At 44.5% G+C, this 12,757-nt stretch overlaps 1 protein-coding gene across 1 annotated transcript in view; it reads right to left on the bottom strand.

Moving 5' to 3' along the window:
- KAT2B (lysine acetyltransferase 2B) overlaps positions 1 to 12,757 on the bottom strand; it is a 128,982-nt gene that overhangs the window by 64,586 nt on the left and 51,639 nt on the right. Inside the window, exon 4 of the mRNA XM_077268888.1 lies at positions 11,315 to 11,404. Within this exon, the coding sequence (XP_077125003.1) occupies positions 11,315 to 11,404 (90 nt within the window). The remainder of the gene's footprint in view (positions 1 to 11,314; positions 11,405 to 12,757) is intronic.

The following is a 12,757-nucleotide window of genomic DNA, read 5'->3' as shown; positions in this document are numbered from 1 at the left end:
GCAAACACTGTTTCTCTTCTTCGGTTTAATCCTGCTTGATATAACATGAAATATGATGCAGTATAAGGATTTCAACATTGATTTTTCTGAAACAGAGCTCCAAATGTGCTACTTCTATTCATCCCAAGAGATAAAGGGGGTGATAACAAGAGACTTAAAGGGGTTGCTCTCTTTCAGGCTCTGAAATGGGGTCATATCAGAAAAAGGGTCTCAAACACACAGCCCATTGTGCAGCCCCCATGCCCCTGAGACAATCACATCCAGGGAGTTAGGGGACAGCGCTTGTCTTCAGCTGAATGTGCATCCAAGGAGAATTTGTATTGCGGTGCAAAGACCACCTGTCAGCATCACAATACCCGAGAAAAATTATTTTGGAGTATGTGAAAAACGGCATATTGGGGTCATTATTACACGAACAGGACTGTTATGGTTTCCAATGGCAAGGAAACATCAGAAGCATAGAATAAACGGACAAGCTCTCGGGTGATGGAAACTAGAGCTGACCGCGATGCTAAACCTACACACCACACTAGAAGTAGCCAGGGGGCATTCCTGCGTTGTCTCTAGATGCCGCGCGCCAGCCGGAGAACTAACTACCCCTGGTAGAAGAAAACACAGTCCTGGCTTGCCTCCAGAGAATGTCCCCACAGGAGATAGCAGCCCCCCACATATAATAACGGTGAGAGCAGATGAAAAGACACACGTAGTATGAAAGCAGATTTAGCACAGAGAGGCCCGCTGACTAAATAGCAGAAAGATACAACAGAGGACTTCGCGGTCAGCTGCAAAACCCTTCAAAACACCATCCTGAAATTACCTTAACTCATGTGACAACTCATGCCACTGGAGTGGTAATTTCAGCCCAACAAGAGCTTCCAGCTGCAGAGATTCACATAAGTGCAAACTGGACAAAACATACAAAAATAGACTTAAGGACTAAAGTGTCCAACTTAGCTGAGCAGAAAACTGGGAGCAGGAACATGCAACAGAATAACTCTGGATACATTGATGGCCAGCATTAGAATGACTGAGGAGCAAGGTTAAATAGGATACTCCCACATCCTGATAGGAACAGGTGAACTGAGAAGGCAAAGCTTGCAGGACACCAGTACCACAAGAGACCACCGGGGGAGCCCACGAACCGAATCACAACAGTACCCCCCCCTTAAGGAGGGGGCACCGAACCCTCACAAGAACCACCAGGGCGATCTGGATGAGCCCTATGAAAGGCACGGACCAAATCAGAAGCATGAACATCAGAAGCTGTAACCCAAGAATTATCCTCTTGACCGTAGCCCTTCCATTTCACCAGATATTGAAGTCTCCGTCTGGAAACACGGGAGTCCAAGATTTTCTCCACCACGTACTCCAATTCACCCTCAACCAGCACAGGAGCAGGAGGCTCAACAGAAGGCACAAGTGGTACTTCATACCTCCGCAATAATGACCGATGGAAGACATTATGGATAGCAAAGGATGCTGGGAGGTCCAAACGAAAAGACACAGGGTTAAGAATTTCCAAAATCTTATAAGGACCGATGAACCGAGGCTTAAACTTAGGAGAAGAGACCCTCATAGGGACAAAACGGGAGGACAACCACACCAAGTCCCCAACACGAAGACGAGGACCAACACGACGATGGCGATTAGCAAAACGTTGAGTCTTCTCCTGGGACAATTCCAAATTGTCCACCACCTGCCCCCAAATACGATGCAACCTATCCACCATGGTATCCACTCCAGGACAATCCGAAGACTCCACCTGACCAGATGAAAAACGAGGATGGAACCCTGAATTGCAAAAGAAAGGGGAGACCAAAGTGGCAGAACTGGCCCGATTATTAAGGGCAAACTCAGCCAACGGCAAAAAGGAGACCCAGTCATCCTGATCAGCAGACACGAAACACCTCAAATAAGTCTCCAAGGTCTGATTAGTACGTTCCGTCTGGCCATTTGTCTGGGGATGAAATGCAGACGAAAAAGACAAATCAATGCCCATCCTGGCACAAAACGCCCGCCAAAATCTGGACACAAACTGGGATCCCCTGTCGGAAACGATATTCTCCGGAATACCATGCAGCCGAACCACATTCTGAAAAAACAGGGGCACCAACTCAGATGAGGAAGGCAGCTTGGGCAAGGGCACCAAATGAACCATCTTAGAAAAGCGGTCACACACCACCCAAATGACGGACATCTTCTGAGAAACAGGGAGATCAGAAATAAAATCCATAGAGATGTGTGTCCAAGGCCTCTTAGGAACAGGCAAGGGCAACAACAACCCACTAGCCCGAGAACAACAAGGCTTGGCCCGAGCACAAACATCGCAAGACTGCACAAAAGTACGCACGTCCCGAGACAGGGAAGGCCACCAGAAGGACCTAGCCACCAAATCTCTGGTACCAAAAATTCCCGGATGACCTGCCAACGCAGAAGAATGAACCTCCGAGATGACTCTATTGGTCCACTCATCCGGCACAAACAATCTACCAGGCGGACAACGATCAGGCCGATCCGCCTGAAACTCTTGTAAAGCACGTCGCAGGTCTGGGAAGACAGCAGACAATATCACCCCATCCTTAAGTATACCCGTAGGTTTAGAATCACCAGGGGAATCAGGTTCAAAACTCCTAGAAAGGGCATCCGCCTTCACATTCTTAGTACCCGGCAGATACGAAACCACAAAATTAAACCGGGAGAAAAACAACGACCAGCGCGCCTGTCTAGGATTCAGACGTCTGGCCGACTCAAGATAAATCAAATTTTTGTGATCAGTCAAGACCACCACCCGATGTTTAGCACCCTCAAGCCAATGACGCCACTCCTCGAATGCCCACTTCATCGCCAAAAGCTCCCGATTACCGACGTCATAATTTCGCTCGGCGGGCGAAAATTTTCGAGAAAAGAACGCACAAGGTCTCATCACTGAACAATCTGAACTTTTCTGCGACAAAACCGCCCCCGCTCCGATCTCGGAAGCATCAACTTCCACCTGAAAAGGAAGAGAAACATCAGGCTGGCACAACACCGGAGCAGAAGAAAAACGGCGCTTAAGCTCCCGAAAGGCCTCCACAGCAGCAGGAGACCAATCTGCAACATCAGCACCCTTTTTAGTCAAATCAGTCAAAGGCCTGACAACGCTAGAAAAACCAGTTATGAATCGACGATAAAAGTTAGCAAAGCCCAAAAATTTCTGAAGGCCCTTAAGAGAAGTCGGTTGCGTCCAGTCACAAATAGCCCGAACCTTCACAGGATCCATCTCAATAGAAGAGGGGGAAAAAATGTACCCCAAAAAAGAAATCTTCTGAACCCCAAAAACACACTTTGAACCTTTAACAAACAGAGAATTGGTCCGCAAAACCTGAAAAACCCTCCTAACTTGTTGAACATGAGATTCCCAGTCATCCGAAAAAATCAAGATATCGTCCAAATACACAATCATAAATTTATCCAGATATTCACGGAAAATATTGTGCATAAAAGACTGAAAGACCGAAGGGGCATTTGACAGACCAAAAGGCATCACCAAATACTCAAAATGGCCCTCGGGCGTATTAAATGCGGTTTTCCACTCATCCCCCTGCTTAATTCGCACCAAATTATACGCACCGCGAAGATCAATCTTAGAGAACCACTTCGCCCCCTCAATGCGAGCAAATAAATCTGTCAGCAATGGCAAAGGATACTGATACTTGACTGTGATCTTATTCAAGAGTCTATAATCAATACAAGGTCTCAAAGAACCATCGCTTTTAGCTACGAAAAAGAACCCCGCTCCAAGAGTAGACGAAGAAGGACGAATATGTCCCTTTTCCAAGGACTCCCTAATATACTCTCGCATGGCAGCATGTTCAGGTACAGACAGATTGAATAGACGACCCTTAGGAAATTTACTGCCAGGGATCAAATCTATGGCGCAATCGCAATCTCTGTGAGGAGGAAGAGAATTAAGAGTAGATTCCTCAAAAACCTCACGATAATCAGACAAAAACTCAGGAATTTCAGAGGGAATAGATGAAGCAATGGAGACCAAAGATGTGTCCCCATGATTTCCCTGACATCCCCAGCTTAGTACAGACATTGTTTTCCAGTCAAGGACTGGGTTATGAGTTTGCAACCATGGCAATCCCAGCACCAACACATCATGTAGATTATACAGTACAAGGATGCGAATCACCTCTTGATGGTCTGGAGTCATACGCATAGTCACTTGTGTCCAGTATTGTGGTTTATTACTAGCCAATGGTGTAGAATCAATACCCTTTAAAGGTATAGGAACTTCCAGAGGCTCTAGATCAAACCCACAGCGCCTGGCAAAGGACCAATCCATAAGACTCAAAGCGGTGCCAGAATCCACATACGCATCCGCAATAATAGAAGATAACGAACAAATTAGAGTTACAGACAAAATAAACTTGGACTGCAAAGTGCCAATAGCAGAGGATTTATCAACTTTCTTTGTTCGTTTAGAGCATGCTGATATAACATGAGTAGAATTTCCACAATAGAAGCACAAATGATTTTTGCGCCTATAAATCTGTCGTTCGCTTCTGGACAGAAAGCTATCACATTGCATACTCTGTGGTGCCTCTTCAGAAGACACCGCCAACTGGTGCACAGGTTTGCGTTCCCGTAAACGCCGATCAATCTGAATTGCCATTGTCATGGACTCATTCAGACCAGTAGGCGCAGGAAACCCCACCATGACGTCTTTTACAGCATCAGAGAGACCTTCTCTGAAAATTGCCGCCAGAGCAAGCACAGACCATTTTCGAAATTTATGGCAATATATTTCGGCTTCATCTTGCCCCTGAGAGAGGGCTATTAGGGCTTTCTCAGCCTGAATCTCCAAATTTGGTTCCTCATAAAGCAACCCCAAAGCCAGAAAAAACGCATCCACATTGAGCAACGCAGGATCCCCTGGTGCCAATGAAAATGCCCAATTTTGGGGGTCACCCCGCAGTAAAGAAATAACAATTTTTACTTGCTGGGCAGGATCTCCAGCAGAATGAAATCTCAGCGAAAGAAACAATTTACAATTGTATTTAAAATTTAGAAAACAAGATCGATCTCCAGAAAAAAACTCCGGTATAGGAATTTTAGGTTCAGACCGAGGAGCATGTAACAAAAAATCTTGTATATTCTGAACTTTAGAGGCAAGATTATTCAAATTGGTAGCCAGACTCTGGGGATCCATATTTCAACAGATAAAGTCTGAGCCATTCAGGGGTTAAGAGGAGAGGAAAACAGGAGACTGCAATTAGAGCTGGAGTGCAACTTCAGAGGAAGGAAAAAAAAAAAAAAAAAAAGGTTTCACACAGTTCCTTTTCTCTCCTGCTTCAGCCTATAGATTAAACATTTGGGCTGGCCATACTGTTATGGTTTCCAATGGCAAGGAAACATCAGAAGCATAGAATAAACGGACAAGCTCTCGGGTGATGGAAACTAGAGCTGACCGCGATGCTAAACCTACACACCACACTAGAAGTAGCCAGGGGGCATTCCTGCGTTGTCTCTAGATGCCGCGCGCCAGCCGGAGAACTAACTACCCCTGGTAGAAGAAAACACAGTCCTGGCTTGCCTCCAGAGAATGTCCCCACAGGAGATAGCAGCCCCCCACATATAATAACGGTGAGAGCAGATGAAAAGACACACGTAGTATGAAAGCAGATTTAGCACAGAGAGGCCCGCTGACTAAATAGCAGAAAGATACAACAGAGGACTTCGCGGTCAGCTGCAAAACCCTTCAAAACACCATCCTGAAATTACCTTAACTCATGTGACAACTCATGCCACTGGAGTGGTAATTTCAGCCCAACAAGAGCTTCCAGCTGCAGAGATTCACATAAGTGCAAACTGGACAAAACATACAAAAATAGACTTAAGGACTAAAGTGTCCAACTTAGCTGAGCAGAAAACTGGGAGCAGGAACATGCAACAGAATAACTCTGGATACATTGATGGCCAGCATTAGAATGACTGAGGAGCAAGGTTAAATAGGATACTCCCACATCCTGATAGGAACAGGTGAACTGAGAAGGCAAAGCTTGCAGGACACCAGTACCACAAGAGACCACCGGGGGAGCCCACGAACCGAATCACAACACAGGACCAGGATAGGGACATGACTACAAGATGGGACCAGGATGGGGAAATTACTACAAGATGGGACCAGGATGGGGGAAATTACTACAAGATGGGACCAGGATGGGGACATTATTACAAGAAGAGGTGTAGGATACGGGACATTTCTATAAGATGGGAACTAGCATAGAGACATTACTACAAGATGGGGATAATACTACAAGTTGGGGACTAGGATGGGGACATTACTACAATAAGGGGACTTTACAACAAGATGTGGACATTACTACAAGATGGGACAAGGATGTTGACATTACTACAATATAGGACAAGGATGGAGGACATTACTACAAGCAGGGGACTAGGATAAGGGACATTATTACAAAGGGAGACCAGGATGGGAACATTACTACAAGATGGGACAAGGATGAGAACATTACTACAAGAAGTGGACAAGAGGCAGGACAATAATGGGATATTACTACAAGAAATTGACTAGGACGGGGACATTACTACAAGAGGAAGACCAGGATGGGGACATTACTACATGATGGGCACCAGGATGGGGACATTACTATAAGATAACTACAAGGTTGGGAACATTGCTATAATATGTGGGCCACTATGACAAGATGAGGACATTACTACAAAATGGAGACCTGGATGAGGGACATTATTACAGGACGAGGGACATTGTTACAGGATTGGGGCCAGAATTACAATGTGGGACTAATTGTTAAACAATATCACTGTCTGAGGCCAATTGGGGGACAAAGAAAATAAGGACAACAATTTCTAATAAATTAAAAAGAAATTCAAAATAAAACTATTTTGTTAAAAATACAAAAAATTATGTTTTATGTAAAAATTTAAGAAGAAAAAGAAAACTTGTATCCTAACACATGTGATAAACACCATTAAAATAAACACCAAAGATGGTACAAAATTATCGAAAAGTCATTTAGAGCAAAAATGGTATCAGTGAAAAAATAATCTTGTCTGGCAAAAAGCGCAGCCAGTCATATTCCAACTTTTACTACGTGCAGCCCATTTACCTGGCTGAGTTTGAGACCCCTGCTTTAGAGCAACTTTGCAGCACGGCTTGTTCACCTGCGGAATTTCATATTTTGATCACAAGTCACAACTTCCACTGAATCCACCTTGTGACGATTCATCCCGACAGCACTTCAACACCTAAATAAGTCGGCACAGATCATGTTTTGATTCTATTCGCAGAGTTGCAACCCCCTTCATTGTGGGGCAGTAAATTTATTACATCTGAACCAGTAGTAGGGAGTGGAATAATAATGGGGAATCATGAGCGATTTGTGTTTGATCCAAGATTCCTCCAAAGTGTTTGAAGCTGCTCCTGTAAACATTAGGGGTAAAAAGGCTATGAAGATTGAACAAGTTATACCAAAAGTAGAAGAAGAGTCCCAGGGACCAAGTGTGCCAATATGACAGTCACGTTTTTTCACACAACCACGTTAAAGTACTGGACATCATCGGATTTACACACAATCCAAACATTCTGACTGATCAGCAAATATTTGAGGAAATAATTTTATTCCATGCCATTTCTCGTGCTGCATCTGCTGTAGTACATCCTTTGTGAAAGTACTGACTACAGCAAATTAATATTATGGGGATTTAAATGGCTGATTTGTTTTCCATCCTGACAAGCTGAGAAGGCTGTATGCCGTGACCATGAAGCAGCAATGATTTTACAATGACAGACTCTTGATTCAGCGTTTCAGGTCTGAAATTGTGCAGTCACAAGAAATGAAATGTTAAATGAACTAAGCCAGCCATGCATCGCAGCACTGCCGGACTGGGAAAATAAACTGGAGAGGGTGCACTACAATGTCGCCAGGCGCCGCCGTATTCACTCTGCGGCCAGCGCTGGTGATAGATGTCTGAACCAGTACCTATCTCTATTCAACATGCAACATTGGTGGTTCGCGTGTACTCTTGCTACTTCATTGTAAGTACATTGTATGAGTCTGGCTATGGCTGTGTGTACGTGTCCTTGTATTGGTCTTGTGTGAACTTGGTCCTGTTGGTCCTGTGTGCACTTGTCCCCTTACCTGACCGTCTGTTCTATGCGAACCGGCTCCTGTCTGTCCTGTGGGGACTTGCGGTTCCCTGCCTTTCTGTATCTCCAGTTCCCGGTCTGTCCGCATCTGTAGTTCCCTGTCTGTCCGCACTTGCGGTCCAGTACCCTCTTGCCAGAGACCCAGTTCTTCCTGAAGCTGTTCCTGATTGCCAAGGCTGAAATGGGTCCTACACCTGCCTTTCTGTATATCAGTCGTGTCCGCCAGCACCATCATATCTTGTTGAGAGTCGGCTGCTGTGTGACTGAGGTCAGTCCTGATGTAGCACCTGGTCACACCTCCCCAGGTTCTCCTTGGATCGTGGCACTGTTAGTTGACATGCATCAGGGGTCAGTCTTGGGGAGGCACTTCATCACACCCCTCCAAGCTCTCCTCGGTCCACAGCACAGTGGGACCACGATTCAAGCTCACGCTTAACAGTCCGAGCACGAGTGCAACATCTGTCATCCGAACTCAATTGTCCAATTTCTCCCCCTTTTCCATGAGGTATCTTTTACTGGTTTTATTTCATTAGTTAGCAACCCACTCAAACAGGACTTTATGGCATCCCACACTATATGACTAGGCAAAGGCCCCACATTAGTGTCAAAGAACTCCACTAATTGATCTTTAATATTGTTGCAATTAATGAGCTTGAGACAAAATGGGTTAAGCTTCCAGACCAAGGAGCGTCGAACTCTTACTGGGTCTATCTGTACTTGAAATAATATAGGAGAGTGATCTGATAAGAATTTAGGGGAGTACTTAATGTTTTATATAGAAGGAACCATAGAAGAATTGCATAGAACCATATCTATTCTTGAGAAGGAATAAAATGTTGAGGAGGCACATGAGAAACATTTCCCTCCATACATTTAGGCCTAGCTCACTAGTAAGCCGACCCGAGGGAGACAAAGTGTCATCGCCTCCTGAGAACCGATCTTTACCAGGATTGCAAATATTGTTAAAGTTCCCCATTACTATTAAAAATATATCTGGCCAATTAGCAAGCTTTCCTACGATTCTCGCTGTCTCTAACATTATGTCCTCACTCTAGCTATAAAACATATGCCCGATATTGCCATTTCCACGTGTGGTTCTACCATTACTCCACAGCAACATGCCTGATATCTTGGGGTCATTCTTGATTCAGATCTTTCCTTCACCCTCTAGATCTGATCACTCTCTCGATCATGTCACCTACACCTTAAAAATGTTTCTTGAATTCGACCTTTTCTTACCTTTGACTTGGCAAAAACTCCTACTGTAGCTCTCCATTCTTGTCTGGACTAGTGCAACTCTCTACTGATCGGTCTCCCTCTCACTAAACTCTTCCCTATCCAATCCGTCCTGAATGCTGCAGCCAGGATCATATTGTTTTTCAACTGCTACACCGATGGCTCCACACTGTGCCAGTCATTGCACTGGTTGCCCATCTGCTACAGAGTTCAATATAAACTTATCATTCTCACCCACAAAGCGCTGAGGTTCAACACCACCCTACATCTCCTCCCTCATCTCAGTCAACTACCCTGCCCGTGCTCTCAGTTCTGCTATTGACTTAAGACTACCATCCTCAATAATCTGAACCTCACACTCCCGTTTCCAAGACTTCTCACAAGCTGCGCCAATTCTTTGGAGTGCACTACCCTGGACAATTCGATTAAACCCAATATCCACAGTTTTAAGTGTGGCCTAAAAACGCATTTCTTTAGACTGGCCTGTCATCTCACCACACTTATATAACTATCCCTGTTTTGCCCACGCAAAATTTTCTGGACCCTCTTAGCATCTGTTCACACACCCTCCATTCACTGATTAGCCTATATATTGTATTGATGGCTGGACCATACAATACAAGCATTTTTTACAATTCTCCTTTTGCGTCTCCCCTATTTCCTCATACACTGTAAGCTTGCGAGCAGGGCCCTCATTCCTTTTGGTATCTGCTGATTTTATGTGTTTTTCTGTAATGTTTTTATTGTCTGTACAAGTCCCCTCGAAAATGTAAAGTGCTGCAGAATTATTATTCTCGTAAGAGTGATATTAGAATAAGGAGGAGGAACATATATCACTACAATTATACACTAAAAATGGACAATTGTACACCTTACCCCAACAAAGCTCCCCTAGTCATCTGTAAAGGATTCTATATACATATTGTATATATACTTTAATGGACTTACAACTGCTCAGGTACATAGTATGATGGCCTCACAGATCTTATAAACACATTATAATGCCCACATGTGCCCCTATATACTGAATGATGCCCCCAACAGCTCCCCTACATGCAGTATGATAACCCTACAGCTCCCCTACATTCAGAATAATGGCCCGACAGCCTACATATAGTACGATGAACCCACTACCTCCCCATATACAGACTGATGACCACACAGTCTGCCTACATAAAGAATGATGGCCCCACAACTTTCAAATATTCCCCAAAAAATAATGTTCATTTTCTTGGGGTAGCCATGCTTTCAGTAAATTTATTCTTGATGGCAGGAGAAAAAAAGAACAGTAAATTCCATACGATCAAGTCTTTCCATCTAAGGGGAAGACAAGATGTAAACTATGAGAATACGTGCACCACTGGCCGAACGAGGCGTGGCGGTGTATTGGTGGGGGTCAGGAGAGCAAACTGTTGGCTGAACAAGTGTATAGGTGTATGGCCTTACAATAAGAAAATACATTTATTCTTGCTCATATGCATGAGATAAGTGCCAGGATGCAAGGCCGCAAGCCAAAAACATAGATTTATATTAGATTATGAAGATAATCATTAATAATAATAATAATGATGTTTTTGTAGCAAAACTATCAGCTGCAGCTCCATAATTCTTCATTTTTACTATAGTATCATTACAATAACTCACACATATGCATGCTCCTCTCGGCTGAGAGTGCATGTGTTCTCAGTAGGAATGGGGGAGTAAACTGCTGCCAAACTCCTCTGGTGGAGATTACAAGGATTGGGCAAATGAAAACCAACCTGGAAACTGTGAAGCTGCCTACATGGACAGTCCATATAAAAAGATTTTGGGCACACACATATTTCAAGTAAGGAAATCATTCCTGTTCAGGGGCTTATGGAAGCTGCTTTTCTGAAGAAGCAGTATAAAACTTCTTACCTGTTCAATACTCGGCTTCTCGAATGGCGGGCTTTCCAACGATCCTTCCACCAAGGGTTTACCCATTTGCAGAATACATTTTCTTAAAAGCTGAAAAATGATAGGTAAAATGTTAAGTAAAGTCTGTCTGTCCTGGGGGAATAATCTATATTATATTATGGGGTTAGCTGCAGATAATGGAATTGTTTCTCACTGTGAAATTGTAAGGGTTAATCACAGCTTACTGACTTGTTGGGCGGTTTGTGATGTAATATATGATCTGGCCAGCTGAGGGCAGTGGAGAGGCCGGAACTGCAGCGCAGCTTGGCAGTTGGTGACGGTTGCCAGGGGAGTTGAAGGAGAGACTGAAGCTGCGCGTCGTTGGAAAAAGGTCTGGATAGAGCGGTGCGACTCTGGAGCTGTTTTTGGTGGTGACTCTGGGACGTGTTGTTCAGCTTGACATGAGCCGACTTAGTGAGGACAACCAAGAACACAGCTTTTTGGGCTAGGCCACGTGAGGCCTTATTTCTAAGGACTTAGAGAAGCTCAGCGTTAGAGAGATCGGCATTCTCTAAGGGGATGTGCCCACTATCAGGAACTGCTGCGGATTTGACATTGTGTATTTATGCAGTATCAAATCGCAGCGATCAGATGTTACAGCATCGTGGATGGAATATCTAGAGATCCCATGTCCACTATACATGCATATGCGCCTGCGGATCACCCACTGAGACGGACATGCAATGCCGGTTTATAAGCCGCAGCATGTCAATTTCAACAATAGAATGTATTGGATGCGGTAAATCCGCACGGTTCACTGAACACATGCGGATTTACCTGTGTGATTACAGAAAAATACACTGCGTCCTAAGAACTGCTACTTCCGGATCGTGGGAACGTAGCCTTAAAGCTTCAAGTCAGCATTTCTTACTATTCTGGACTCAGCCCAGCAAAGGACCCTTCTACTTCACTCTCAGGACGTACCGGTACCATCTTACATCTGAATATACATGCACATATATAAATAACTTTATAATGGTCTAGTTAGTTAGGGGAAAAGACACCTTCCATAAGAGACACTTTAAAAACTGCTCCGAGTAGGGGATTACTAAAGTACCAGCACAGCACTGTCGTTTTATGGATTTATGCACAGAAAGGGTTAATCGCGCTTATTTCGCTTGTGTGGCACCCCAGGAGTTCGGGTACCACAGTAGTGCTGCCTTCCTCTCGGGGAAGGTAGTACTATGCCTGGAAACAAGAGGGATTTCTTTGGCAGATAACCACACACACAACACATTCTAACTCCAGGCCAGAAGGGGGAGCTCAAAACCCTGTTTTAGGGGAACTTCCCTGATATCTATCCTGGTCTGGAGGAGGAATTAGTTCAGTCTGGAGCAGACAGTGAAGGAAAAGGAGCAGAGGAGAGATTAGGAGCTCAGGGAGGCTGCGAGTGGGCCTCCTGTG

The sequence above is a fragment of the Ranitomeya variabilis genome, chromosome 6, assembly GCF_051348905.1.
Source record: "Ranitomeya variabilis isolate aRanVar5 chromosome 6, aRanVar5.hap1, whole genome shotgun sequence".
Classification (NCBI taxonomy): Eukaryota; Metazoa; Chordata; class Amphibia; order Anura; family Dendrobatidae; genus Ranitomeya; species Ranitomeya variabilis.
The sequence above is the reverse complement of the archived record's forward strand: the minus strand, read 5'-3'. Positions and strand labels throughout refer to the sequence as shown.